The sequence below is a fragment of the Glycine soja genome, chromosome 18, assembly GCF_004193775.1.
Source record: "Glycine soja cultivar W05 chromosome 18, ASM419377v2, whole genome shotgun sequence".
NCBI lineage: Eukaryota > Viridiplantae > Streptophyta > Magnoliopsida > Fabales > Fabaceae > Glycine > Glycine soja.
This window is the reverse complement of record NC_041019.1, coordinates 31,186,334-31,213,405: the sequence shown is the minus strand read 5'-3', so window position 1 is coordinate 31,213,405 and position 27,072 is coordinate 31,186,334. Positions and strand designations below refer to the sequence as shown.

Here is a 27,072-nt window from a genome sequence, read left to right as displayed (position 1 = left end):
CACCATCGTTTATTTGAGGAAAAATGTCGGAAAAACCGGAAAAGAAATGGTCTATGAACTTTAAGTGAAAGGTTCGGGAGTTGTATTTATGCACGGGGAAAGTATTAGCACCCCACGCGTCTGTCACAGGGGACGGCAGCCTTTAATCAAGTGTGCAAACATGACTTCAATTTATTTTATGTTCCCTTTTTACGCCTTTATGTCTTTTTGTGCCTTTTATATTTTTATCTTTTTGTGGTCGACAAGGGTGTTTCCCTTGCTCCTATGTATTCCTCAATTGTGATAAGGAAATCAGACCTTTGTAGTTCTTTGAGAACTAAGTGTTGGTTAAGTTGTTTTTTATCCTTTTTTGCAAGATATGTTTTTATTGAATGAAAGGTCATTTAAGGCGTTGGACCATTAAACAATCTCTCGATTCTTTTGAAAGGAGAGAAAACATTAAGGCATTGGACCATTAATGATCTCTTATTATTTTTGAAAGAGGTAATAAAGCTACATGTTGATTTTAGGACTTTAGAAATCTACGTTTAACCAATAAAAGCGGAAAAGACCATTTCAAGGCGTTGGACCTTTAAAAATGGCTTTTTTAGGTGATGACAAAAGTTTGATTTATGAATTGATTTTAGCCTTAGTTTCACTTTGGTTATTAGTCAATTCGATTAAGAAAGAACAATCCCAAAGATAAACATCCGATTGATTTTTTTGATTATTTTACTAAAAGATATTTTTTATCATTATATTATTATTTTGCCTCTTTTTGGTTTTAAACGTGGTTACGGTATGACCGAACGGTCGGATTTCATTTTAACAGAAATTAAAAGCTGTTACAATACGAATGATCGGTGGGAATTTATTTTATTTTTGATTAGGCGAGAAAATAACTTAAATAAATGACTAAAGCACGTCAAAAGGGGGTACGGAAAGTAAATGAAATGAAAATAAAAGCTCACGAAACAAGTGGGGACCACTAAGGGTACATAGAATGAATTGAAAAGTTCGATTTCGGGAACTTACCGGTTGAAGACCGAAGAACGACGAAGAACGAACAAAGAACGATGAAGAACGATTGAAAATCTTCACGAAATCACTCACAGAAACGTGTCGGAAGCGTTACGGAAGCGCCTCGGCTTGAATTTTCTTCACGGAAACAATTTTTCTCACTAATTTTAAGTGATTCTCATATACCAAGAGGGTTGAACATTTTTGTTCTTCCCTCCTCCCCCTATTTATAGGAAAATGAGGGAGGAGCTTGCCACCCAGCTCGCCCAGGTGAGCTAGGTTGCTTCCTCCAGAAGGCAGGAGAACTTCCTGGAAGGCCCAAGTGGGCCTGGTTGCTATTTGCACCCCTATGTTTACTAAATACACCCCTGCCTTTTTTTGTTGATTCTTTTTCCGTAACGTTACGGAACTTTAAGAATTTCGTAACGATACTTGTTTTCTTTCCGTAATGTCATGGAACCTTACGGATTACGTAATCATCCCTTTTTTGCCTTCCGGAATGTTAAGAAACTTCACGAATTGTGCAACAATGCTTCCTTTTGACTTCCGGCATGTTACGGAACCTCACGGATTGTGCAACAATGCTTCCTTTCGACTTCCGGCATGTCACGAAACTTCACAGATTGCCTAACAATGGGTGCCAAGTACCTCGAAGTGGTCAAACGAGGGTCGCATCCCAACAAACGAATGGTCCACGGACGAAATTAGGGTATGACAGACAGTTTTTTGTTGTTTTTTTAAATTATAAAATTTTGTTTATAATCATAATAAAAATTAGCATGTTTTAGATTTAAATATTCCTAATGAAAATAAAGTATAAAAACATAAAACAGTCAAATAATTCAAGTAATTCATACAAATCTGCTACAACAATAATTCAAGTAAAACATAAAAACATAAAACAATCAATAGATCCAAATAATTCATAAAAATATGCTATAATAATAATTCAAGTAAAACATAAAAACATATGAATAATGATTTCAACCTTCCAATTCTTCATCCTTAGTCTCCAATAATTGCATGTCAAACAATCCAAGCCTTCATTCTTCATTCTGCAGAAATTAAAACAATCAAAGAATTAATATATTTCTTTTAATACTCAATCAGTACTCAGTACTATTATCTTTGAATTGAAAATGTAAAGGAGATGTGTCATCCAAATCCAAATCCAAATCTATTCATGCTTCCTAGAATAACTCTGACTAGAACAACAAATCATGTCACACAAACACCTTCACTTACTAATCAAACATAAATTTTTGCAAATCTCCCCTACAATAATTTTTTCCTGAAAATCTCCCCTAACCAGCAACATATATATAGTTATATACTACATGACACAATCAATCCTTAGTAAGTTGATTAGTAATCTTATCATCAAGATCAAAGGCAACAATCCAGTTATCCAAATCCAAGAAAAAGATCATATTTCAGCATCTCCCACCATTCAATTGCAAAACCAAGACAACCCTTGAACACAATCAATCCTTTGAGGTGTGCCACTGCCCGCTAGTACTCGTAGAAAGAAGAAGAAGAATATTAGGGTTTAGGGTAATGGTAAGTGAAACGTGAATTGTGTAGTCAGTAGTGTGTAAGTGAAACGCGACACATAAATAAGTTAAACGCAAATAATGAAACTGAAACGCAATCTGCACCTAATGGATAATGTCACACGTACTAAAATAAAAATTAAAAAAATATATAATATGTAAATATGCAGTTTGGTTTGGATTTTCAGCTAGAAATCGAAACCGAACCAAACCGCTCGATTTCTATAAAAAAAACCAAACTAATCCGAAAACTCGCGGTTTGGTTTGGATTTCAGTTTTGAACACCCCTATTAATTATACATAAATGCTAATTAAAAATATATTTATTACTTTTTTTTAATTTTATTTTTGAAATTTTGTTACTTTTTGAGGACCTTTGAAATTGCAAAGTTGACCCTTAAACTGTTGGGTAAAATTTAAATTCATTGATGTATGGTTTTAGCATTGATTTAAATTTTAAATGCATTGATGCTACTTTTCCAACTTTCATAATTCATGCGTAAATAGAAAACCTGGTAAATAAATTTGAAATGGCTTTCTTGCATCACCACTTTGGCAGGTATTCAACCATCGCATCACATCACATTTACAAATAAAACTCAAAATCCACACACCACCTTGTCTATATATTATCATATTTATTGTAAGCATCACCACTAACTCTACTGCTACTTTCACCTTTCATCATCATTCAATTTCAGTCCAATGGAGTGGTCTTTCTCCATATCCGTGGTGCTGTTTCTTACCCTTCTCATTCAAATACATGGAAGTGGTTATCTTGATCACAAGCAAGCAAGAGGCTTTGCAGAGAATTATGGTTGTAATTTGTTCCAAGGAAGCTGGGTTTATGATGATTCATACCCTCTTTATGAAACCTCTCAATGTCCCTTTATAGAGAGGGAATTTGATTGTCAAAACAATGGTAGACCAGATAAGTTTTATCTCAAGTATAGATGGCAGCCCGTAGGGTGTAACTTAACAAGGTATGCACATCTTTTATTTGCTTTTCTTTTTTCTTTCTTTTTTATCTATGCATGCCATGCCATTTGATTATTTCCCACCCAATCAGGTGGACATAGATTTACCATGTATGTTTTTTTTTTTTTTTTGCCGGGGATATTTTTCTATTTATTTATGGTTGTTTCTCTTTCCAAAATTAATGTCTTCTTAGTCATATGATAATGGTTATGTTTGACAAAATTAACTCAAAAACTAGATCATAGTAAAAGCTAGCTAAAAGTTTAAAATTATTTTATTGAATTATAAGTGTTTGATAAAGTTATTTTTTAAAGTAGCTAAAAAATGTAAAATTACATAGAATAAAAGTAATAAAATTTAACCTTAAATAAAAAAAATTTAAAAAGAATCTAAGAAATATTTAAACAAAAAGGAAATAAGTATAAAAAGTTATAAGTTCCAAGCTAGTGTTTTAAAAATGATACTTCGGTTATGTTCGGTAAAATTAACTGAAAAGTTAGCTAGAAACTGAAAAGTTATCTGAAAGCCGAAAAACTAGTTGGAAGTTGGTAGCTGAGAGCTAAAAAATTAGCTTAGTTTGATAAAACTAATTGTTGACGTAGCTTAAAAGTGTATAATGATAGAAAAATAGTAAAATTATGATTTATTTAAAAAATTGAATAAATGTATTTATGATATAAATGAAAGAAAATATTAAAAACTAGAAGCTAGCGTTTTTTAAAATGTTACTTCGAGTAACATTTCAAAAAATGTTAGAAGCTATTAAGATAATTTGATTACTGGATAATCAAAAAAAAATTTCAGTTAGTAAAAAAAGGTTAAAAAATAGTTAAATTGTGTTGTTGAACATAGATTATGTTCAACAAAGACATATCACAAATTTAAGTATATTTTTGTTGGAATAAAAACATTTACATGTATATAAAAAATTGATTTTCACTTTTTATAATTAATTTATCCTTTTTATCCCATTCTATCATAAAATAGGGTAATAAATAATTGAAAAGATAGTCAAAGATGAATTATTTACCTATTGACCACTCGTGGAAACAGAAGAAATGAATACTTAATTATAGAGATAGTATAATAAAGAAATTAAATTAACACTTTATTAAAGAAAGAGAAAGAGAAATTTGTTCATCATGAAAAAAAATAATTGATGTGAGAGAAATGGATGCATTGTGGGAAAAAAAATTGCAGTGAGTGAGAATAGTAAGAAGCGGAATGTGAAGGGTATAATAGGAAAAAAAACTGATCATTTTGTCAAATTATTGATTTTTTTTAATGTAAAACAACCTTAAATAACTATTCTATTCTTATTTAGAAAACATAGTTTTGAAAAAAAAAATTATTTTTTTTTAAATTTCATTTCAAATGTTTTGTGCATTAATTATTTTGACTAAATTTTTATCTTTAATTGTCTTTTTTTTCTCTCCACGGATATTGAAGAAAATGAATATAGGTATCCAATAAAGTCAAAAATAAATTTTAAAAAATATTATAATTAGAGAAATTTAATACTAATAAAAAATTAACCAACTCTTTTAATTAATAAGCGCAAATTAATCCATTTTGTCTTATAATTGAGATGAAGAGAATATTATTTAGAAAGATAGTGAGCAATCAAGACTATTTTTATCGGTATAAATTGATTAGTTGTGTCTTATATTGTTTACTTTTCTATATATTCTGCATGTATGTTAAAAAGATTGTATATAAGTTGTGTATGAATACAAATTAACTATTTCATGTCAGTTACCTTTGAATCTGCTGGTTAATTATTTGACTTTTAAATGGAAGAAGACAATGCCCAACTAAGCTAAATCAGAGAGAGACAAAAATCCTCTGAAGGTAGTAAATTGTTTTCTTGGGATGATGGTGGGGTTCAAGCCTAGCTTGAATTGAGTGCGAGATGAAATTTCTAATATAAATTATAAAATAATAATTATTAATTACAATATGAAGTTAAAGTTTTTATAATTTTGTAATGTGTATAATATATGTATAATTATAATTATAATTACACTAATTTTAACAAAATTGACGATTATTGTTTTATATTCCACCCTCTAAAAAGTTTACTGTATAAGTCGGCAGACTTCCTCCATTAAATAAGAGTTATCAGTTGTAAAGTTGCTCTCAACCAATTGGTTCTCAATTAGGATCACATCCTACATTAGTTCCAAACAAAAAACCATTTAAATGATCATCAAGACCATGTTATCACCATTTTAATGAATGTTGTTGTTTTGCAGATTCAATGGTGAAGATTTCCTAACAAGACTTAGAGGGAAGAGTATCATGTTTGTGGGAGACTCTTTGGGTTTGAACCAATGGCAATCACTCACTTGCATGCTTCACATAGCTGTGCCACAAGCCCCATACAGCTTAGCAAGGAATGGAGATGTCTCCATTTTCACCTTTCCGGTTAGATCACTTTTATGACTTTTATTTGTCTTAATTTTCTTCCTATATATTCTTAGTCAGCCCCTACCCAAACCTTTCACATCTACACAAATTCACATTCACCCCAATTTCTTGAGACATGTCAAGGTAGTTGTTGTGCTCCCAATTTTAACTCCAAATGATAATTAGTTGCAAAATAAAATTTTGATTGGGTTGCAACCATGCATACATGGATAATATTGAAATTAAATAGAGCATTGTTGTCAATCAATGATAATCTAAATGACATCATATATATTAATAATGCATTCTTACAACTAGTCTATTAGTTAACTATTGACACACCCAAGATATTAGATTCATGCAAGCAAGAAAAGGTACCCAACCAATTTATAGAATGAAGGTTGTATTGATAAAAAAAAGATTAATGTAATACTTTGGTATCATGGATCCATCGTTGAAGACTAATAACATGCTGGTTAATAATCCATACATATAACAGAAGAACCAAGATTATTGTTGAAAACTCACCGGCAAAAATAGTGGAAGAAACGAATTATGTCAAGTTAAAAGTTAGGAAACAATGAAAAATTTCAAACTAGGACAAGGAAAATTGTTTCGGCGGTAACAATCTTGACTTCAGGTTCAATTCTTGGGACAAATACCACATAACTTTGGTCTTGAATTAATGGAGCAAGTATCAGTAATCATTTATCTCTTGTAGTAGTGGATTAGCTCTACCTCTACTACTATTTTACATCATGCAGCACTGAAAACTCTTGTATGCATGTTTGTTCATTTCCTGGTGCTTGGATGAGCATATTCCTTATGCGTCATTCATCGGCATCTTCTCTAATATATAAAAATTAAAAATAAATTGGTGTATCTCATAATTTTGCAGACCTATGATGTTAAGGTAATGTTGTCGCGCAATGCATTACTTGTGGACATTGTTGGTGAGAGTATCGGTCGAGTATTGAAACTAGATTCAATTCAAGCTGGCCAAACGTGGAAAGGAATAGATGTAATGATATTTGACTCTTGGCATTGGTGGATTCACACAGGAAGAAAACAACCGTATGTACTCATTTATAAGCTAGTTTCACTCTTCATCATATTTCACATGCAAAATCGATCTATAACACTTTTTTTCTATTTCTTTTTTTTTATGATTTGGGCTTGTAGATGGGATTTGATTCAAGTAGGGAATCGTACATATAGAGACATGGATCGCTTGGGTTCATATGAGATTGCATTGAATACATGGGCCAAATGGGTTGATTACAATATTGATCCTACCCGAACAAGGGTGTTCTTCCAAGGAGTCTCTCCAGATCATCAAAAGTAAGTATCTGCTACAATTTTTAAATGTCCCTTAAAATTATAAAATTGTGATATCAATTTTTTTAGGGATATTTCATTTTCAAAGAGATTTTTTTTAATTTAATTCATTTATAACATATGAAAATCCACTAGAAAACTCACCTTCCAAGTTCATATACTCAATGAAAAACTTCTATTTGACTTCAAGAAAATTAACCAATCTTCTCAGAAGTAGTTTCGTGAGCTTTTGATTATCATGATATGTACTTGTAAGTAATAATTAGCAGCTTACTTTTTTAAAAGTTAATAATTTTAGTCCGAGGTGAGGTAGTTTTGTTTGTGACATTGGTTAGCATAATAACTAAAATTAATTTTCATTAGTCTATGATAACCGAACTCTTTAACGAAATTATGAGGTCAAAACGCATGCCGGAGGAATGGAGGAGAAGCACGTTAGTGCCAATCTATAAGAACAAGGGGGATATACAAAATTGTGCAAATTATAGGGGAATCAAGCTCATGAGTCATACCATGAAATTATGGGAAAGAGTGATCGAACGGAGATTAAGAAAGGAGACTCAAGTTACTGAGAATCAATTTGGTTTCATGCCGGGAAGGTCGACCATGGAAGCGATTTATTTATTACGGCGGGTGATGGAGCAATATCGCATGGCCCAACAAGACTTGCACTTGATTTTTATTGACTTGGAGAAAGCGTATGATAGAGTGCCTAGAGAGATTTTGTGGAAAGCTCTAGAGAAGAAAGGGGTTAGGGTTGCATATATTCGAGCTATCCAAGATATGTATGATAGGGTATCGACTAGTGTTAGGACACAGGGTGGAGAGTCAGACGATTTTCCCATCACAATTGGTTTACATCAAGGGTCAACCCTTAGCCCCTACCTTTTTACCTTAATTCTGGATGTCCTCACGGAACAAATCCAAGAGAGAGCGCCGAGATGCATGCTTTTTGCAGATGACATAGTCCTCCTTGGAGAGTCGAGGGAGGAGTTGAATGAGAGGTTGGAAACTTGGAGACGAGCTCTAGAAACACATGGCTTTCACCTAAGCAGAAGCAAATCGGAGTATATGGAATGTAAGTTCAACAAAAGAAGGAGGGTTTCTAACTCAGAGGTGAAAATAGGAGACCATATTATCCCTCAAGTCACACGGTTTAAATATCTTGGGTCTGTAATACAGGATGATGGGGAAATTGAAGGGGATGTGAATCATCGCATTCAAGCAGGATGGATGAAATGGAGAAAAGCATCGGGGGTGTTATGTGATGCAAAGGTACCGATCAAGCTAAAGGGAAAGTTTTATCGGACGGTGGTAAGACCGGCGATTTTGTACGGAACAGAATGTTGGGCGGTCAAGAGCCAACATGAGAATAAAGTAGGTGTAGCGGAGATGAGGATGTTGCGGTGGATGTGTGGTAAGACTCGACAAGATAAAATTAGAAACGAAGCTATTAGAGAGAGGGTTGGAGTAGCGCCTATTGTAGAGAAGATGGTGGAAAATAGACTTAGGTGGTTTGGGCATGTAGAGAGAAGACCGGTAGACTCTGTAGTGAGGAGAGTAGACCAAATGGAGAGAAGACAAACAATTCGAGGCAGAGGAAGACCCAAAAAGACTATAAGAGAGGTTATCAAAAAGGATCTCGAAATTAATGGTTTGGATAGAAGTATGGTACTTGATAGAACATTATGGCGGAAGTTGATCCATGTAGCCGACCCCACCTAGTGGGATAAGGCGTTGTTGTTGTTGTTGTTGTTGTTGTATGATAGCCTGAGTTTGACTCACATAAATTTCACTCAATAAAAAAAAGTACGTAGGAAAAAGATTGATGATGATATTGTGTTGATGACTTTGTAAAGGGCAAAGGCAAACAAGATAATGAACTCTAGCAAGAGGATATCCCTCAGCCCATCTTTATCATTTACCAAAATAAAAAAATATTTATTTTCAAAAAAGATAACTGGTCATTGTTAAAATATATACAAATAAAAAACAAATCAACATATAGTTTTGTAAAACTGGAGTTAACTAACTTGCGTTTGAATTGTTCCAGTCCAGCGCAATGGGGTGAGCCAAGAGCAAACTTATGTGAAGGGAAAACTAGGCCAATATTGGGATTCAGGTACCCAGGAGGACCACTCCCAGCAGAGTTGGTATTGGAGAAAGTGCTAAGAGCCATGCAAAAGCCTGTGTATTTGCTGGACATTACTACCCTATCCCAACTAAGGATAGATGGCCACCCGTCTGTTTATGGCTCTGGAGGGCATTTGGACCCGGATTGTAGCCACTGGTGCCTAGCTGGTGTTCCTGATACTTGGAATGAGCTTCAGTATGCTAGTCTCGTTAAAAATTAAGCTCTTGTTCTTATTTTTAGGATTCATTTAGCCCAACTTTATTTTTACTTTAAAATTACTTTTAAGTTAAAGTTAAAACTAAGTTGTGTTAGTTTGTTTTGTTCTTAATTTTAAAGCTCTGATTAAACTAAAAGTTGTTTGAAAAAAAATTTAATAAGAAATAATATAAAAAAATCAGAAACCACTTTAGTGAAAATAAAAGAGGCTAAAATTTATCCTTCTAGTACTTAGCTCATGTTTATATAGAGAAGACATGCAATTTACAAATTTAATGTCCAATGATAAAGACAGTAATATAGTTAATATTAATATCAACTAATAGCTATAAATAGTATTAAATGGAGAAAAACTAAAAATCATATTACTGTCATTTATAACTATTTTTTTTTTTTGAATGAGATTGAAAAAAAGCACCCCAACCAAGATATTAACGGCAATAAAATTACAGCTTAATTATAAACGACAACCCTTACTTATAAATATAAGACGTGAATTATAAGCTATTAATCTTTATATTTATCTTTATATATATATATATATATATATATATATATATATATATATATATATAAAGAGAGGTGAGCTAGAATATTAAATGCAATCATTTTCCCGCTCAAATGCAGCATAATTTCGTAAACATATGTAATTGTTAATATGAACATAATTCTAATATATTCCAACGGAATAATCCATAAACAACGCGTATAATCAATGCTAATATTTGTTGTTTTAATTATGTTAATGTATATTAATGTGAAATTTAAATGGGAAGCTCTAATATTAATTATTGGCCACGATTTTTTCTATAATTAATGTAAAAAGATTTGGGAATGTAATATATGTTACATGCAAATTCTTTGAGTATTTTTGATAACTTTTTAAAAATTAATATGTTAGGTCTAGATGATCTACTAATAATCATTGGAAGACCTATCATACCTTTGATTTTGATGTTAAAAAACATTTAATTGTGGATGATCTTATGAGTTGTTAAGTAAACAAGACTTACTTCATAAAAGAGTTAATTACTTTTTTATTATATCAAATCTACAACTCTAGTGAGTATGTGTCCCCTCTTAAGAGGAAAATAATTTTGTTAAGATATATTCAATGTAGAAGCAAAGCTTCATGGTGAATCAAAGGTGATTCAAAGGTGTTTTGATGATAACAATGATGATAACAAAAGATGATGAAAAAGGTGATGAAAAAAAGCTCAAAGATCAATTAAAGAACAACTCAAGTGAATCAAGAACAATTCAAGAGTTCAAGATAAGAATCAAGAAGAATTCAAGACTCAAGAAGAAAGTCTAGAGACAAGAATCAAGATTCAAGGTTCAAGATCTCAAGAAGCAAGATCAAGATTCAAGACTCAAGATTCAAGAATGAAGAGAAGACTCAATCAAGATAAGTATTAAAAAGTTTTTCAAAACTTTGAATAGCACATGAGTTTTTGACAAAACCTTTTACCAAAGAGTTTTTACTCTCTGGTAATCGATTACCAGATTGTTGTAATCGATTACCAGTAGCAAAATTGTTTTGAAAAAGTTTTCAAATTGAATATACAACGTTCCAATTATTTTCAAAAAGCTGTAATCGATTACAATGTTTTGGTAATCGATTACCAGTGCCTTTGAACGTTGAAATTCAAATTCAAATGTGAAGAGTCACATCCTTTCACACAAAAGCTTTGTGTAATCGATTACACTAATTTGGTAATCGATTACCAGTGATTGTTTCTGATAAATCAAAAGATGTAACTCTTCAAAAAGGTTTTGACTTTTTCAAATTGGTTTTAAGTTTTTCTAAAAGTTATAACTCTTCTAAATGGTATTCTTGACCAGACATGAAGAGTCTATAATAGCAAGGCTTTGTTTTGCATTTTCAATTAAAAAAAATCATTCTTTCATACTTTTTACATTCATTTGATCAATCCTTTACAAGCCTTGAATCTCTTTGAACTTCTTCTTCTTCTTTGTACCAAAAGCTTTCTGAAGTTTTCTGGTTTTCCAAACCTTGAAAACTTGTGCTATTCATCTTTTCATTCTCTTCTCCCGTTGCCAAAAAGAATTCGCCTAGGACTAACCGCCTGAATTCTTTTTGTGTCTCTCTTCTCCCTTTTCCAAAAGAACAAAGGACTAACCGCCTGAATTCTTTTGTGTCTCCCTTCTCCCTTGTCAAAGAATTCAAAACGACACAGTCTGAGAATTCTTTTGATTCTTCCTATTCCCTAATACAAAAGTGTTCAAAGGACTAACCGCCTAAGAATCTTTTGTATCCCCATTTACAAAGTGTCAAAGGTTTAACAGTCTGAGATCTTTGTCTCAACACATTGGAGGGTACATCCTTTGTGGTTCAAGTAGAGGGTACATCTACTTGGGTTTGACTGAGAACAAGAGAGGGTACATCTCTTGTGGATCAGTTCTAGTGGAGGGTACATCCACTAGGTTCAAAGAGAACAAGGGAGGGTACATCCCTTGTGGATCTTTGCTTGTAAAAGGATTTTTACAACGTTGAAAGAAATCTCAAGGACCGCAGGTCGCTTGGGGACTGGATGTAGGCACGGGTTGTTGCCGAACCAGTATAAAAACTCTTGTGTGTTTGTTTCTTTCTTCCCTACTCTTTTACTTTCCGCTGTGCATTTTAATTTCCGTTTTTACTTTTGGTTAAGTTTCTCTTCTACTCCTTATTCTCTTAACAACATAAGTAAAAGCCTTAGAAGAGTAAATTTTTAATTAGTAAAGGTTTAGGAATAATTAATTCAACCCTCCGTTCTTAATTATTCTGAGGCCACTCGATCCAACATTCAACGACCAATGCACTGTTAAATCAATCATGTCCACTTATTATGAAAACCAATTACATCCACTAGACTTAACATCACTTATACACTTTTTTATAATCTCATAAATGACATCCAAAAAGGTACTAAAGGACAATGTTAGTCACAAAGGGAAGTGCACATTCTTGCTTTTCAAATTTCAGTTTACCTCTCTTTATTTGAATTGCTAACATTTGAAAATTAAAAAAGGACAGAATAGAAGATAATTAAAGGTATTTGCAGAATATTCACCAAGGGTCGCTTTTGTCGAGAAAGAGGACCACATGTAGTTGTATTAGAGCTATCAAAATGGGCCAGCCCGACCCACGTCGGCTGACCCATAACGAGTTGAGCTAAAAGTTGGCTAACCCAGCCCGGTCCACTTTCGCGTGGCTAACAAAATCCAGCCCGGTCCGGCCACCACGGATTGGTGGGTTATGCGGGTTGGCCCACTTTTCAGCTTTTTTTTATAAAAAAAATCATTCCAAACTTAAAATAAAATCCAATATAGAAACCAAACTAAATCAAATCCAAACATTCAATATTAAAGTGATTGAAGTCTTCAAAATAAACATTCAACATTAAGATAATTGAAATTTAAATGTCATAAAAAATAAACTTCTAAACTATTGAAATTGAAATTAAACCTTAGAGTCATGGATGGGCTGTGAAATCCAAAACAACTTCCTCTTCTTTCTCAACATCACCATTAATTTCATCTACAAAGACAAAAAAAAATAAACAATATCAATAATAAGTCAAGTAAATAAAACAACACACAAATAACAAACTTAAAATTATGGAAAAAGAAATGTAAATTACCAATATCTTTAAAACCATTTATCCAATTTTGGGTTAAAATTAGTGCTTGAACACTGGAAGGAAGAATACTAGCGCGATACTTGTTTAGCACACGAGCACCAATGCTAAATGCCGATTCACTAGCAACAGTTGTTATAGGAATGCTTAACGTTCTTGGCGATCCTTCCAATAACTCAAAATGTCCAACTTAGGGAAAAAAAAACTTTGGCTCAAGCGGTGTCTCAGCCAAATAGAGATCTAATTCAGACTTGCCATTGACATTAACATTTTGGCTCACATAATTGATATATTCCTATGACAATATAAGAGAAAAATTAAATAAAATAAATTTAATCATAAAACAATTAAATAGTTAAACAAAAGACTAACATTATATGGATCATCCATCTCTTGATTTTCTTCTATACTGAAATCTTCTTCAACAGTAGGTTGTTGAGAACTTGATGCAATAGATGAACTTGACTTTACAATCACATATTCATCAAAGAGCTTGTACATCTTCTCTTTTATGTTATTAATCTTTTCATCACAAGTAGAAGCATCAAGCTTTGAATAGTAAAATCGAAGTGCTTCAAGCTTCATCCGTGGGTCAAAAATCATAGCAATTGAAAGAATGACATTATAGTCACTCCAATACTTCCTAAACTTTTCCATCATCAACACTGACATATTTTGCAATACTGGGTCATCACACTTAAGTATTTCTCGCAACAACCATTCAATTTTCCATACTTGCATGAAGTATTCATTGGGCTTGTCTATTTGTCTTAAGTTTGGGCTAGGAAATAGGAATTGGTCTGTTATTGAATTTGGTTGCTAACTTGCTACAAAATAAAAACTGAACTTCCTAACAATTATAAACAATTATAAATTTATAATAATAATAATAATAATAAAATAATATATTATTTAAATATGGTGGGTTGATGGGCTAGCCCATCAACCCACGGGTTGAGCCCACCTAACCCATGGGCTAAGTGGGCCGGGCTGAAAATTTGATGGTATCGATTTGTTTTTAAAAAATTGAGCCCGACCCACAAGCCAAAACTCATTTTGATGGCTCTAAGTTGTATGTACCTTTATTCTTATCCTTGCCATACAGAGCACACCACATGTTTTCACCTCCAGTTGTGAGACAACGGTTATATCAAGGCTCAACATTGATCCCATAACAAATTATTCACTGAAGTCTATAAAAGGCATCTCTTGCTAAAGAAACCATCATTGAAAATAATCAAGTGAAAAACGAGCACAAGTTCTCTAAAGCGAAACTTTGCTAAATTAGTGGACGATATACTCAACACTTAATCTTTTCATCCTTTGCTAAGCAAAGTTATTTGCATTTGAGTTTAACTATTTATCCACTCTTTGAGTGTTGTTGAATCATTGTATTCATTCAAACTTTTGTTTGAGAAAATCAAAAGTTGCTCAGTGTTAAACCATACTTAAGTGTTCTTAGATTCAGGGGGAGTCTAAGGGTGTGTCAAGAGTGACATAGAGAATACTTTTATAGCCAAGAGTGGTAGGATAGAATACCTGGTTGTAATGAAAGTTTTGATTAGTGGATCCTTTTATAGTTATGTAAAGGAGAGCTGGACGTAGCTCTATTTGAGTGAACTAATATAGACCAAGTATTTCTACTTCTCTCTTAAGTTGTTTATTGACTATTTTTTTAAGCTTATCTTGACACAATTGCTCACTAAGTGTTTACTTGGAAAATCTTTGTGAAAATCTTGTTTTATCATTATTGGACAATCAAACCTTGTTTTTCCTAAAAACTTGTTTTTCTATTCAGTAGACAACACCTTTGTATCTATTTTTTTTAATTTGTGATCAAAGTCATTATATGCGGAAAATTATTATCTTTGATTAACACACTATTCAACCCTCTTTCTAGTGTGATTATTGATATTTCAATTGCTATAAGACCTCAGCCTCACGGGTTGAGTATTTAGCAATACCAAGGAAAAGATCTTACAATCAAAGAAAGAAATGGAAGAAGGATACTCTACCAACAAACAACCCATGTTCAGAGGTGTGAAGTACGATTACTGGAAGGAGCAGAAGATAGCTCATTTTAAGTCCATTCACATCGACCTATGGGATGTGGTAGAAAATGGAAATTACATTACATATGAGGATGAGCTAAATGAATTCCCAAGGAGCCAGTGGAGGGAGGAGCAAAAAAACATATTCCTGCTTAACTACAAGGCTCGAAACATTATGTTATGTGCCTTATCAAAAAAAAAATAAACCAAAGTACATAGCTTCATGAGTGCCAAACAGATGTGAGAAACTCAAGCTATAACTTACAAAGGAACATCATAGGTAAAGAGCAACAAATTAAGTCTCCTCACTTGTAAGTATGAACTCTTCTCTATGGTATAAGGGGGAGACATACAACGTATGTTTGGATGCATTCAAACCATTCTAAATGAATTAAGATCTCTAGGCAAAACTTATGATGACTATGATCATACTGAAAAAATCTTAAGAAGTTTGTCTAGAAAATCTAGACCACAAGTGATGCAATCCTACCCCTCAAGGGCATTGAATAGAAGACTATAAGAAGATTGGGCTAGAGATACAGGAGAAGGTCCTAGGGTTCTCATGAGCCTTAGGGTAGATTTTGGGCCCTTGGGCTAAGTATGAACCCACTTATCTTTGTACATATTAGATTAGGGCTTCATTATATTTGGGCCTTGTATTTAGGGCTTCATAGTGTAGGGAGGGTACCCTAGTAATGTAGGATTTTCTAACCCTTGTATTTTAGGGCACCTAGACTAGTTTTTGTATTAGGAGTAGTTTTATAATTTTGTAGAAGCAAGCTTCATGATGATAAATCAAGTGATTCAAGTAGTTTTGATAATGACAAAGATGATGACAAAAAGCCCAAAGAATGATTTCAAGATTGAGTCAACAAGTTCAAGATCAAGTTTAATTTCAAGTTTCATGAGAAGAAATCAAGAAGATTCAAGAATCAAGAGAAGTTTGATTTCAAGATTCAAGAGAAGATGAATTCAAGATTCAAGAGAAGAAATCAAGAAGACTTCACAAGGGAAGTATTGAAAAGATTTTTCAAAAAACAAACATAGCACAATTTTGTTTTTCAAAAGAGTTTTTCTCAAAATTTTCTAAGTTACCAGAGTTTTTACTCTCTGGTAATCGATTACCAGTTTCCTGTAATCGATTACCAGTGGCAAAGTTTGATTTCAAAAGTTTTCAACTGAATTTGCAACGTTCCAATTGATTTCAAAATGGTGTAATCGATTACAAGATATTGGTAATCAATTACCAATGTATCTAAACGTTGAAATTCAAAATCAATTGTGAAGAGTCATATCCTTTCATAAAAAGCTTTGTGTAATCGATTACATGATTTTGGTAATCGATTACCAGTGACAAGTTTTGAATAAAAATCAAAAGATGTAACTCTTCCAATGGTTTTCAAGTTTTTCTAAAGGTTATAACTCTTCTAATGGTTTTCTTGACCAGACATGAAGAGTCTATAAAAGCAAGACCTTGACTTGCATTTCAACAACAATTTTTACAACTTTTCCAATTAACTTTTGAACATCTCTTTGAACTTCTACTACTTCTTCTTCCTTTTCCAAAAGCCTTGAAAGTTTTCTGGTTTCTATACCTTGTTCTTTCACAGAAAACAAAAGTGTGCTATTCATCTTGTCGCAACCTACCCTTCGCCGGGAGGGTGAGGCGGGGCTCACGGGTGTGTCTTCCAAGAAAGGAAAATGCACAGAGTCGCCACCAACATTTATTCGAGAAAAATGTCAGAAAAACCGGAATGTGTGTGGTCTACAAACTTTAATCGTGAAAGGTTCGGGAGTTTGTATTTACGCACGGGGAAGGTATTAGCACCTCATGCGTCCGTCACAAAGGACGACAGCCTTTAATCAAATGTGCAATATCATGTCTTCAATTTGTTTCATTTTCCCTTTTTTGTTTTTTTATGTCTTTTTTATGCCTTTTGTATTTTTTATCTTTTTGTGGTCGACAAGGGTGTTTCCCTCGCTCCTACGTATCTTCAATTGCAATAAGGAAATCAGACCTACATAGTTCTTTTAGAACTAAACGTTGGTTAAGTTGTTTTTATCTTTTTTTCACAAGATATATTTTGACCGAACAAAAGTCGTTTAAGGCATTAAGCCATTAAACGATCTCTTGATTTTTGGAAAGGAGAGAAGCGTTAAGGCATTGGACCATTAACGATCTCTTGGGGTGGTCGACAAAAGCAGGGCTTTTGCTCCTAGGTATCCTCAATTGTGATGAGAAAATCAGACCTACATAGTTCTTGCAAAAAGCGGTAAAGTTATGGGTTGATTTTATGCTTTTGAACGGTCCATGTTAACCGATAAAAGCAAAGAGGACCGTTTAAGGCGTTGGACCTTAAAGCGGTTTTAAGTGACTTTTGCGAACAAAGCTTGATTTGTGAGTTGATTTTAGTCTTAGTTTCACTTTGGTTATTAGTAAATTCATTCAAGGAAACTTTCATCTCTAGATCTTCACACAACAAAATCTCTCAAACACTCTGGAACTTGGACCTTTCTCTCTCTAGAATCTCTCACATGCAGAAGCTCCTTGAGAAAACGGCCAAACTCCCTCTCTAAATCTGATTTCAGGCTTTGTTTGTGCTCGTGCGCTTAGCGCAACTCTGATCCGCTCAGCGCACATTAGTGAATATTGGCTTAGCGCGTGCTTTTCTCGCTCAGCGGATGGACTGAAGCGGTGCGCGTAGCGGGATAACCCTGATGCAATCCAACCCCCCAAGGGAAATGGATAGAAGACTCCAAGAAGATTGGGCCAGAGATGCAAATTTCCCTTAGGATAATGAGTGTTTTGTTGGGAACCTTAAATGTGGTCATCCAAACACTCTTAGGATTCGCCTAGTTTACATTTTTTGCTTACTTTCATAGCTTATTTCCTATACCTTCCATTATCAAACCACCTAGATAACTTACCTTTTACCAATTAGTGTTTATTTTGTCTAGTTTCAACCATAGTTTCTTTTACCTTTTGTTTTCAAACCCCCAACAAGAAAGAACCATAACTTAGGAACCAACATGAGTCTTCATTCTTCATCTAGTGTTAATGGTGAGGGTTCTTGATGCAATCCTACCCCCCAAGGGCATTGGATAGAAGACTCCAAAAAGATTGGGCCAGAGATGCAAGAGAAGGCCCTAAGGTTCTCATAAGCCTTAGGGTAGATTTTAGGCCCATGGGCTAAGTATGCGCCCACTTATCTTTGTACATATTATATTAGGATTTCATTATTTTTTGGCCTTGTATTTAGGGCTCCATAATGTAGGTAGGGTACCCTTGAAATATAGGATTTTTCAGCCTTTGTATTTTAGGACACCTAGACTAGTTTTTGTATTAGGGGTAGTTTTGTAATTTCACATGCACTAAGTGAATATTTGATGTGTGTGGTTGGAAATAAATTTAATTGAATTGGTAGATCTACTCTTGAATCTTGTTTTTTTGTTGATTTTAGGTTCTATCATTTTTCATTCATAATATTCTTGTGCTGAACCTTAGATCTAAATGTTCTTCCAAAATATTGATTAAAAAAAAAAACACAAAAATCTAAGTGTAAATCACTTAATCGATATTGTCTTAGAGTCATGTTTAGTCATAGTAATTGTCACATTATGTTCTAAGTTTGTGTTGAATTTTTATTTTGTTTATTGAATTCTAGATACATTTGTTCATGTATTCTTGTCATTCTTAGCCTATCTTTTGAATTTTGAGTCTAATTCATGCATGTTATTTAGTTCATAACATGTTCTGTGTGACATCCTAGAATTTCTACCCGGAATTTTGTAAGTGTTACATCTAAATAAATATATATAGATATATATATTCTTGGTATAAGTATGTACATTGGGGGAAAGATACGCGGGTTAGGCTAATTAACGAAGAGTAATCCATAACTAGACAGTTATAGATTAATTTGCAATTAATTAGCCTAAAAATTATCATTTTGCGTGCAACTAAAAATTTAACAAAACCAACATCTGAACCACGCTCAGGGTCTCATTTTGAGCATTTTGATATATATATTGCCTACTTTCAGAAACGGCCGACGGGTGCAGAGAAACACGGGGAACTGGAACTAGAGAGGCGGCATGCAAACCGAGGCAGGATTTCAGCATCCAAAAGGTCAAATTTTCTTCTCCTTTGTGGCTGAGTATGAAGTCAAATCAAGGGAAAAAGGTGGGCCCTTTTTGCTCCACATAAAATGGGACATGTGGCATTGCTTTATGAAAAAAAAAGGGAAAAAAATCTTTTTTAAAAAAAAAAGCCAAATTCTCTCTCTTCATTCAGAAATTTCAGAAGCTCCTTTCTCCCTTCCACGTTGCTTTTCTTCTTCCTTCTTCTCCACCATTGTTGTCCATTGAAGCTTCAAAATTCCTTCTCATTTTTACTCCAAATTGCAAGGAGAAGCCATTTTCGGAGTCTTGAAGCACACCTTTACTTCGTGGGGCTTCAAATTTCAGGTAAGGGTGGACTTCTTCTCACATGAAATTCGTGGGTGTTGGGTTTTTGGGAGCTATGATAGGTAGTTCTACTAGGTTCTTGCCTTAGGGTAGTCATTTGTGAAGGAATTTGTTGAAATCATGCTAAACTTGACATGTTTGATGTTAGCTAAATTACCCATGCTGTTTTAGGGTTTTATGATGATGCTTTGTGATATATGTGTGCTGAAAATGTTGATAGAAAACTGGTAGAGATGATGGGGAGAGTTAACCTAGGGTTAAATGTGAGAATGGTAATGTTGTGAGTGGAAAAGTGTGAGATTTTGAGGGTTGGAAAAGCCAAATTTGGGGTTAGTGGAAATTGGAGCCTAAAGTGAGTTGATTCTAGTTTAGAATGTCAATTAGGACTTGTAGGAAAGCTTGGGCAGAGCAAATGAGAAAAATGAGTGACAAATGTGAATGAAAAGAGCCATTTCTAGGATAAATTGGGTGTTGAGAGGTCAAATTTTGAATCGGTGGAGTTTTCACCATAAAACCAGTTTGAGCAAGTCTAAATCAATGTTATAGACTTGATTGAGATGAGAATTTACCCCAAAATTACCCAATTCTCTTTTTCACTTCTCAAACCTTGAAAATTCACTAAATTGATGGGTTTTGGATACCTATATTTTGATTTGCCTTGGTCTGAAGTTTGTTTTTGGTTTAAATATGATTTATACATGATTTAGGACTTGTAGGATCCAATTTGAGCAAAATTGGATGTGGGCAAGTTGGATTTCAAAATCTGCCAAATTATGCAGAAAAATGTTGTCAAAATTGTGCAGTAGTTTTTTTAACATAGTGCAGAAAAATGGTTGTGCATTGCTAGTCATGGGAAGAGTAGTACATCTCGGGTTCCAGGCATGTTCTAGCAGATCCCAACGGTCAAAATGTAGATTTATGTACCAGAAACCTCCAGTAAAAGTTTCAAGGCGATCCAATGGTTAACGAACCGGAACGAAGAGAATTTTACTGGGGTATTTGAGTAGGGAAAACTGTGGTATTTGGATTAGTTTTGGGCAGCATTTTCTGCCTCTACTCTGTTTTCTTGGTTTAGGGTAGTTTCATGATAAATGAGATCGAATTGTTTGGATATTGAGGAAGCTTGGAGGGGTTGATGGGGACCCGGTGCTGAGAGGAACGAGGATAAGGGCTACGTAGGAGTGCGTGAGCTCAATTAAAAGGTGGACAACTGGGGATGGCGTGTTTATGTTTGATTTGTGGAAGTGGGAGAGTTGGTTTGCACCATCGCCCGATCGCCACCTAGTACCACATAAGACGGGTGCCCCATAATCCAATAAGCTTGATGTGAGAAAGAGTGGAAGAGTCAGTCTTCCTACTTTTGTTTGTTGACCACAGAGTGGTACTTGAAGATATGTCGCGGGGGTCAGGAGACCTTGGGGACGTCAGGTGGGGTGCTATTGCCCAAAACCAAGCTTGACTAATCCCGACCCAACCCGGGCATAGTCAGTCAGTGAGAACCTGTGACGTACCTAAACAGGAGAGCTCCTGGCAATCAACCAATAAAAGAACAAATTCCACAAAGCAAGGAAGCTTGTGTGGCGGCTGGCCAGCCATGTATCTTGGGTGGTATATGTAAAATGGCCTCTGGTAATCGATTACCATTCGTGGGTAATCGATTACAGGGCTTAAAAATGGAGACAAGATGTTAAATGACCTCTGGTAATCAATTACTAAGGGTGTGTAATCGATTACACAGGGTGATAGGGCACTGGTAATCGATTACCAGCTGGGTGTAATCGATTACACAGGGTGATAGGGCACTGGTAATCGATTACCATTTATGTGTAATCGATTACGCAGTGTAACTTTTAGTTTCCAATGTGTAAAGGCTATGTAATTTCGTTTTTGGGCACTGGTAATCGATTACATACTTTGGTAATCGATTACCAGAGAGGAAATCCCTAGAAAAAGATATTTTGACTATGCGTAGCCGTTATCGGACGCATTGTATTATTACCTGTAGTTAGATTTATTGTGAAAGAGTCTACCCTCTTTCTTTTATCTCTTGTAGATCGTGATGGCATCGCAGTTGATCCATGATCGTGTTGTGATGGAGTGCCTAGAGGGTGTTTGGGAGACCCTCGAAGGCAATGAGAGGTGCCGATTCCGTGGCACAATTTGACTTACTGCTACTTCATTAGTACATCCGGAGGAACCCGCACACACACTTCAGCAGCCTGTGGAGTGGATACTACCTACACCTACTCCATATCGACTAGTTGAGTCGGTTCAAGTGATAGAGGTGTCATCCGCTGAAGAGGATCTTGAAGAGGACCCAGAGGAGTTACCTCTTGAACCTGCTGTGGATGCTCCTGACTTCCCAGAGGATGATGAGGACCCACTCCTTGATGTTGATTCTCCAGAGGATATCATGTCAGCATCTAAGGCAGGCTCTACAGATGAGAGCGGCCCTGGAGGGACAACGAATAGTGATGACTCTTCATCATAGCAGACGGCTCCTCAGACTAGGCATACATACTTTTTGTGGGTGGGTAGACCTATTGTATAGAAATTTTGATGGTTGTATATATTGTGGCTGAAGCCACCACAGTTGTTACCTTTGCTCTGGATGTCACTTTGTTATTTTGCAAACTCTCATATTTTGGACAGTTTTAGATGATAAATATAATTATGTTTAATCTTGTTATTTGAAAAGGAAATGTTAACAAACTTTATTTGAAAAGAGTTTACCGACCGCATTTTATTATCTTTCAAGTGACGACCTAAAATGATGGCTGGTATATTTTCTTTTTGAAAGAGCAAAATAGTTTGGAGGTTATGAGTGATCAGAAAGAAATGAATCCGAATAGAGTTGTGAACTGGACATTCAGCACTCTATAGTGATAATTTTCCTTCTGAATTTAATTACCACGAAATGAATAACAGTGCGAAAAAAAGAGGGAAAGAGAAAAGAAAAAAAAATTCCATGGTTTCTACTATTTAATTTATTACTATTAAACCAGTCATTATTTAGGGATGCCACATTCTGAATCAATTCCTAGAAGTAGTCTTGTTGTTGAACTCTTTTTTGTTTTCTAAGATTCCTACATGATGCCTATGATGAAGTTGAGTTGTGGTGCTGAGTTGTGGCTGGATTTGTGAATCAAATAAGTCTTAAGCTCTCTTGAATTGTGTTAATCAAGATAATTGAGCATAAGCAAACACAAATTGTAAATATCCAAGCCTTAAGCAACATAAACACTACTCTTGATTTCTAGGTTGAAATCGCTGGTGCTGGCAGCTTGAACATACGAACTTGTATAAATTACTGGGAGTTGGTCACTACCTTTTTTGAGCTGAAAGTTTTATTGAATTTTCTAGACATCTGAACCAAAATTATAAAAAAAGAACCAAGCGATTTGGATTAAAGGAAAAAATAAGAAAAATCACACAAGTTGGCAGAAAAATCAGTGTCCAGGAAAAAAAAAGTGAAAGGGAAGTGTGCTTGCTGTTTTGGCTCAAAATTTGTTCTATAATTGGTGTGTATTTTATACCAATCCTAGTTCTGAAATTTCAATTGATAATTATTGTGAAAAAAAGTGCCAAAACTAGAGGTTTCTTGAGTCTTTTTTTTATAGTTTTTTTTACTCTACTCTAGAGCCATTCTAAGTTTCTCTTTGAGTCTTACCTTGCTTTTATTGTGCTTTTCATTGCTTTAATTGTTGAATAATCCTTGGAAATTTGTCTTGTTAAAAATCTATTGGTTTAGCTTTCATTTCATTTTTTTTTTGTCTTTGGTTATTGCTTGTCTCTTTGTTTCCTTGCTTGTGAGTTGCCATATAGGGAATTGGAAAGGAGGATTGGTGTCATATCTTGAAGAATTTGAGTCAAGAAGCAAGGGGCCAACAACCTTAAGAGCTATTGGACTAACAAGCACCCCAAATTGAGTGAAACACTAAAGAGAGAATAGCCACCACAATTGAGGACTTTTTTTTTGTAATTTTGTAATTGCCAATTTGCTTTGCTTTCAAATTTTGTAACAGAAAGGCCTTTCATTGGAAGTAAGTTGGGAGCCTCCAATAGGTCACCTTACTTCCATTTGTGTGGAATAATTTTAGGCAATTTTCCGTTAGGATAGTGGGTGTTTTGTTGGGAACCTTAAATGAGGTCATCCAAACACTCTTAGGATCCGCCTAGTTTGCATTTCTTGCACTTTAATTTCTTGCTTACTTTCATAGCTTATTTCCTTTACCCTCCATTATCAAACCGCCTAGATAGCTTGCCTTTTACCAATTAGTTTTTACCTTATCTTTCACACCTCTTTTAGTGTTTATTTTGGCTAGTTTCAACCATAGTTTCTTTTACCTTTTGTTTTCAAACCCCCAACAAGAAAGAACCATAACTTAGGAACCAACATGAGTCTTCATTTTTCATCTAGTGTTAATGGTGAGGGTTCTACTCCTAAGGACCCCTTGTATAAGATATTAGATGAGTTGAGATCCCTTAAGTTGTGGAAAGAAAACAAGAGAGAAAAGAAAAAGGTAAAAAAAGAGTGAAAGAAATAAGTCAAGATGAAAGAGAGAAAATAAGAGAGGAAGAAAGAAGAAAAATAATGAAAGAAATGAAAAGAGAAAAACATGCCTCCTATAGTAGTCATGACTCTTGCAAGAGTTTAAGTGAAGAACTTAGCGACTATTATAGAGAGCGCCATGGTTCACATACTAAACATCACTCCCAAAGAAGAGAAAAGGAGATAAAAGGCCTCAAGAGGTTAACATTAGCCTCCCATATTTCCATGGAAAAGACAATGTTGAGGCCTACTTAGATTAGGAAATGAAGGTTGAACAACTCTTTGCTTGACATAATATTAGCAAAGAGAGAAAAGTTCCATTGGCTACCTTTAACTTTCAAGGGTATGCCCTCTATTGGTGGACTTCCCTTGTAAGGGAATGAAGGATTCATGGGGATCCTCCAATAGAGTTTTGGAATGATCTTAAGAGTGCTCTTAGGAAAAGGCACATTCCCTCCTACTATGATAGGGAGCTTATGGACAAGCTCTAAAGGCTTAGACAAGGGAGTATGAGTGTTGAAGAATATAGACAACAAATGGAACTACTCCTTTTAAGAGCTGGACTTAGGGAGGAGGAAAGAACAAGCATAGCTAGGTTCCTTAGTGGGCTTAATATGGAAGTGAGGGACAAGGTTGAACTCCTTCCATATAGGGACCTAGATGAGCTAGTCCAACTTTGTATAAGAGTGGAGCAACAACTTAAAAGAAAGCCTTCTTCAAAATCTTATGGCTCTCACTCGTATCCAAGGAAGGACCAAGCCCATGGAATTTTGGGGGCTGCACCTTCAAAACCCAAGGAAGATAAGGGTAAGACCATAGAGAAATACACCCCTAAGACTAGTTCCCAAGAAAGGACTAGCAACATTAAATGCTTCAAATGTCTTGGGAGAGGTCACATTGCCTCTCAATGCCACACAAAGAAAACCATGATCATGAGGGGTCCAAACATTTATAGTAGTCAAGAGGAGACTACTTCTTGCCCTTCCTCTAGTGGAAGTGAAGATGAAGTAAGGGGTGAAGAGTCTAGTAAGGTAGTCTACCCCCATGAAGAAGGTGGCCTCTTAATGGTTAGAAGGCTCCTTGGAGGTCAATCTTGTGATCTATCTCAATCCCAAAGAGAGAACATCTTTCATACAAGATGCAAAATTTTAGATAAAACTTGTTCTCTCATTGTGGATAGTGGATCTTGTTGCAATTGTTGTAGCACAAGTTTAGTTTCCAAGTTGAACCTCACTATCATTCCCCACCCAAAACCTTATAAACTTCAATGGCTCAATGAGCAAGGGGAAATGATAGTTAACCAACAAGTGAAGGTACCTTTCTCCATTGGGACATATAAGGATGAAGTTAATTGTGATATAGTTCCCATGGTGGTAGGACGTATTCTTTTAGGAAGGCCGTGACAATTTGATAGGAATATCATTTACAATGGCCTAACTAATGAGATTACCCTCACCCATCTTGGCACTAAATTTGTGTTGCATCCTCAAACACCTTCACTGGTGGCCAAAGATCAACTAACTATGAAAGATAAGAGGAATGAGGAAGAAAAACTAGAAAAACAAAAGAAAAAGAAGGATAGTAAGGCCTTGTCTACAAAGGCCAAGGGGAAGGAAAAAGAGGAAAAAGATTCCTCCAAGAAGATTGTTAAGAAGGAAAATCATTTTGCAACAAAATGTGATATTAAAAGAGCACTCATTCTTAAACAATCTTTCTACCTTCTCCTATCAAGGGAAACATCTCTTAGCACCGCCATACCTCTTGAGCTTGAGGTTATTCATCAAGTAAAGGAGTTGTTGGATGAGGGTTTGGTTCGTAAGAGCTTAAATATTTGTGCTTTGTTGGTGCCCAAAATAGGTATTATAAGGCACCAAATCCCTATGATAGGTGGTATGATGAATGTGTTGAGTGGTGCCACCCTCTTTTGTAAAATCACTCATGCACCCAACATTTTCATGATTTGTGTGCATAGGGACTCATTAGGTAGGTTTGTTCTTATTTTTTGTTTCAATGCAAACCTAGGTGCTCATGTGGGACACCTTAGGTTTGTCATAATTTTTTGTAGGAATAATCAACATGAAAATAAAGAAAAAGGTATGTTTTATTCCATTAATTTCCTTAAATTTTTAAATAGTGATCAAGGGCTTCCCATGGACCGTAAAAGAATAAAGGTGATTCCTGATTGGCCTACTCCACCAAGTATAAGGGAAATTTGGGGCTTCAATATATTAACAAACTTTTACAAAAGGTTTGTCCCATATTTTTCTATACTTGTAGCACCACCCATTGAGTTGGTGAGGAACTATATTCTCTCATGGGAAGATGGCCAGGAAAGGGGTTTTCAGTCCTTACCATACTCTAACATACCCAACATCACTAATACATATGTTTTTATTCTTTTTACAGGTGTTGTGGAAAGAATCCATGAGTTTCAAGAACCTCTGGATTTGAGGTCAAATCCTTTTCAAGGGGGAGGGAATGATGCAATCCTACCCCCTAAGGGCATTGGATAGAAGACTCCAAAAAGATTGGGCCAGAGATGCAAGAGAAGACCTTAAGGCTCTCATGAGCCTTAGGGTAGATTTTAGGCCCATGGGCTAAGTATGAGCCCACTTATCTTTGTACATATAATATCTGGATTTCATTATTTTTTGGCCTTGTATTAGGGCTCCATAATGTAGGTAGGGTACCCTAGAAATATAGGATTTTCAGCCCTTGTACTTTAGGGCACCTA

At 34.9% G+C, this 27,072-nt stretch overlaps 1 protein-coding gene across 1 annotated transcript; it reads left to right on the top strand.

Annotated features, from left to right (window-relative positions):
- The first annotated feature begins 3,107 nt into the window (after positions 1-3,107).
- LOC114394803 (protein trichome birefringence-like 43) lies at positions 3,108-9,682 on the top strand. Its single transcript, XM_028356474.1, has 5 exons — positions 3,108-3,535; positions 5,786-5,957; positions 6,838-7,013; positions 7,122-7,280; positions 9,331-9,682. The coding sequence occupies exons 1-5, from the start codon at positions 3,258-3,260 to the stop codon at positions 9,629-9,631; spliced, it is 1,086 nt and encodes a 361-aa protein (XP_028212275.1). The 5' UTR covers positions 3,108-3,257; the 3' UTR covers positions 9,632-9,682.
- The last annotated feature ends 17,390 nt before the right edge of the window (positions 9,683-27,072 follow it).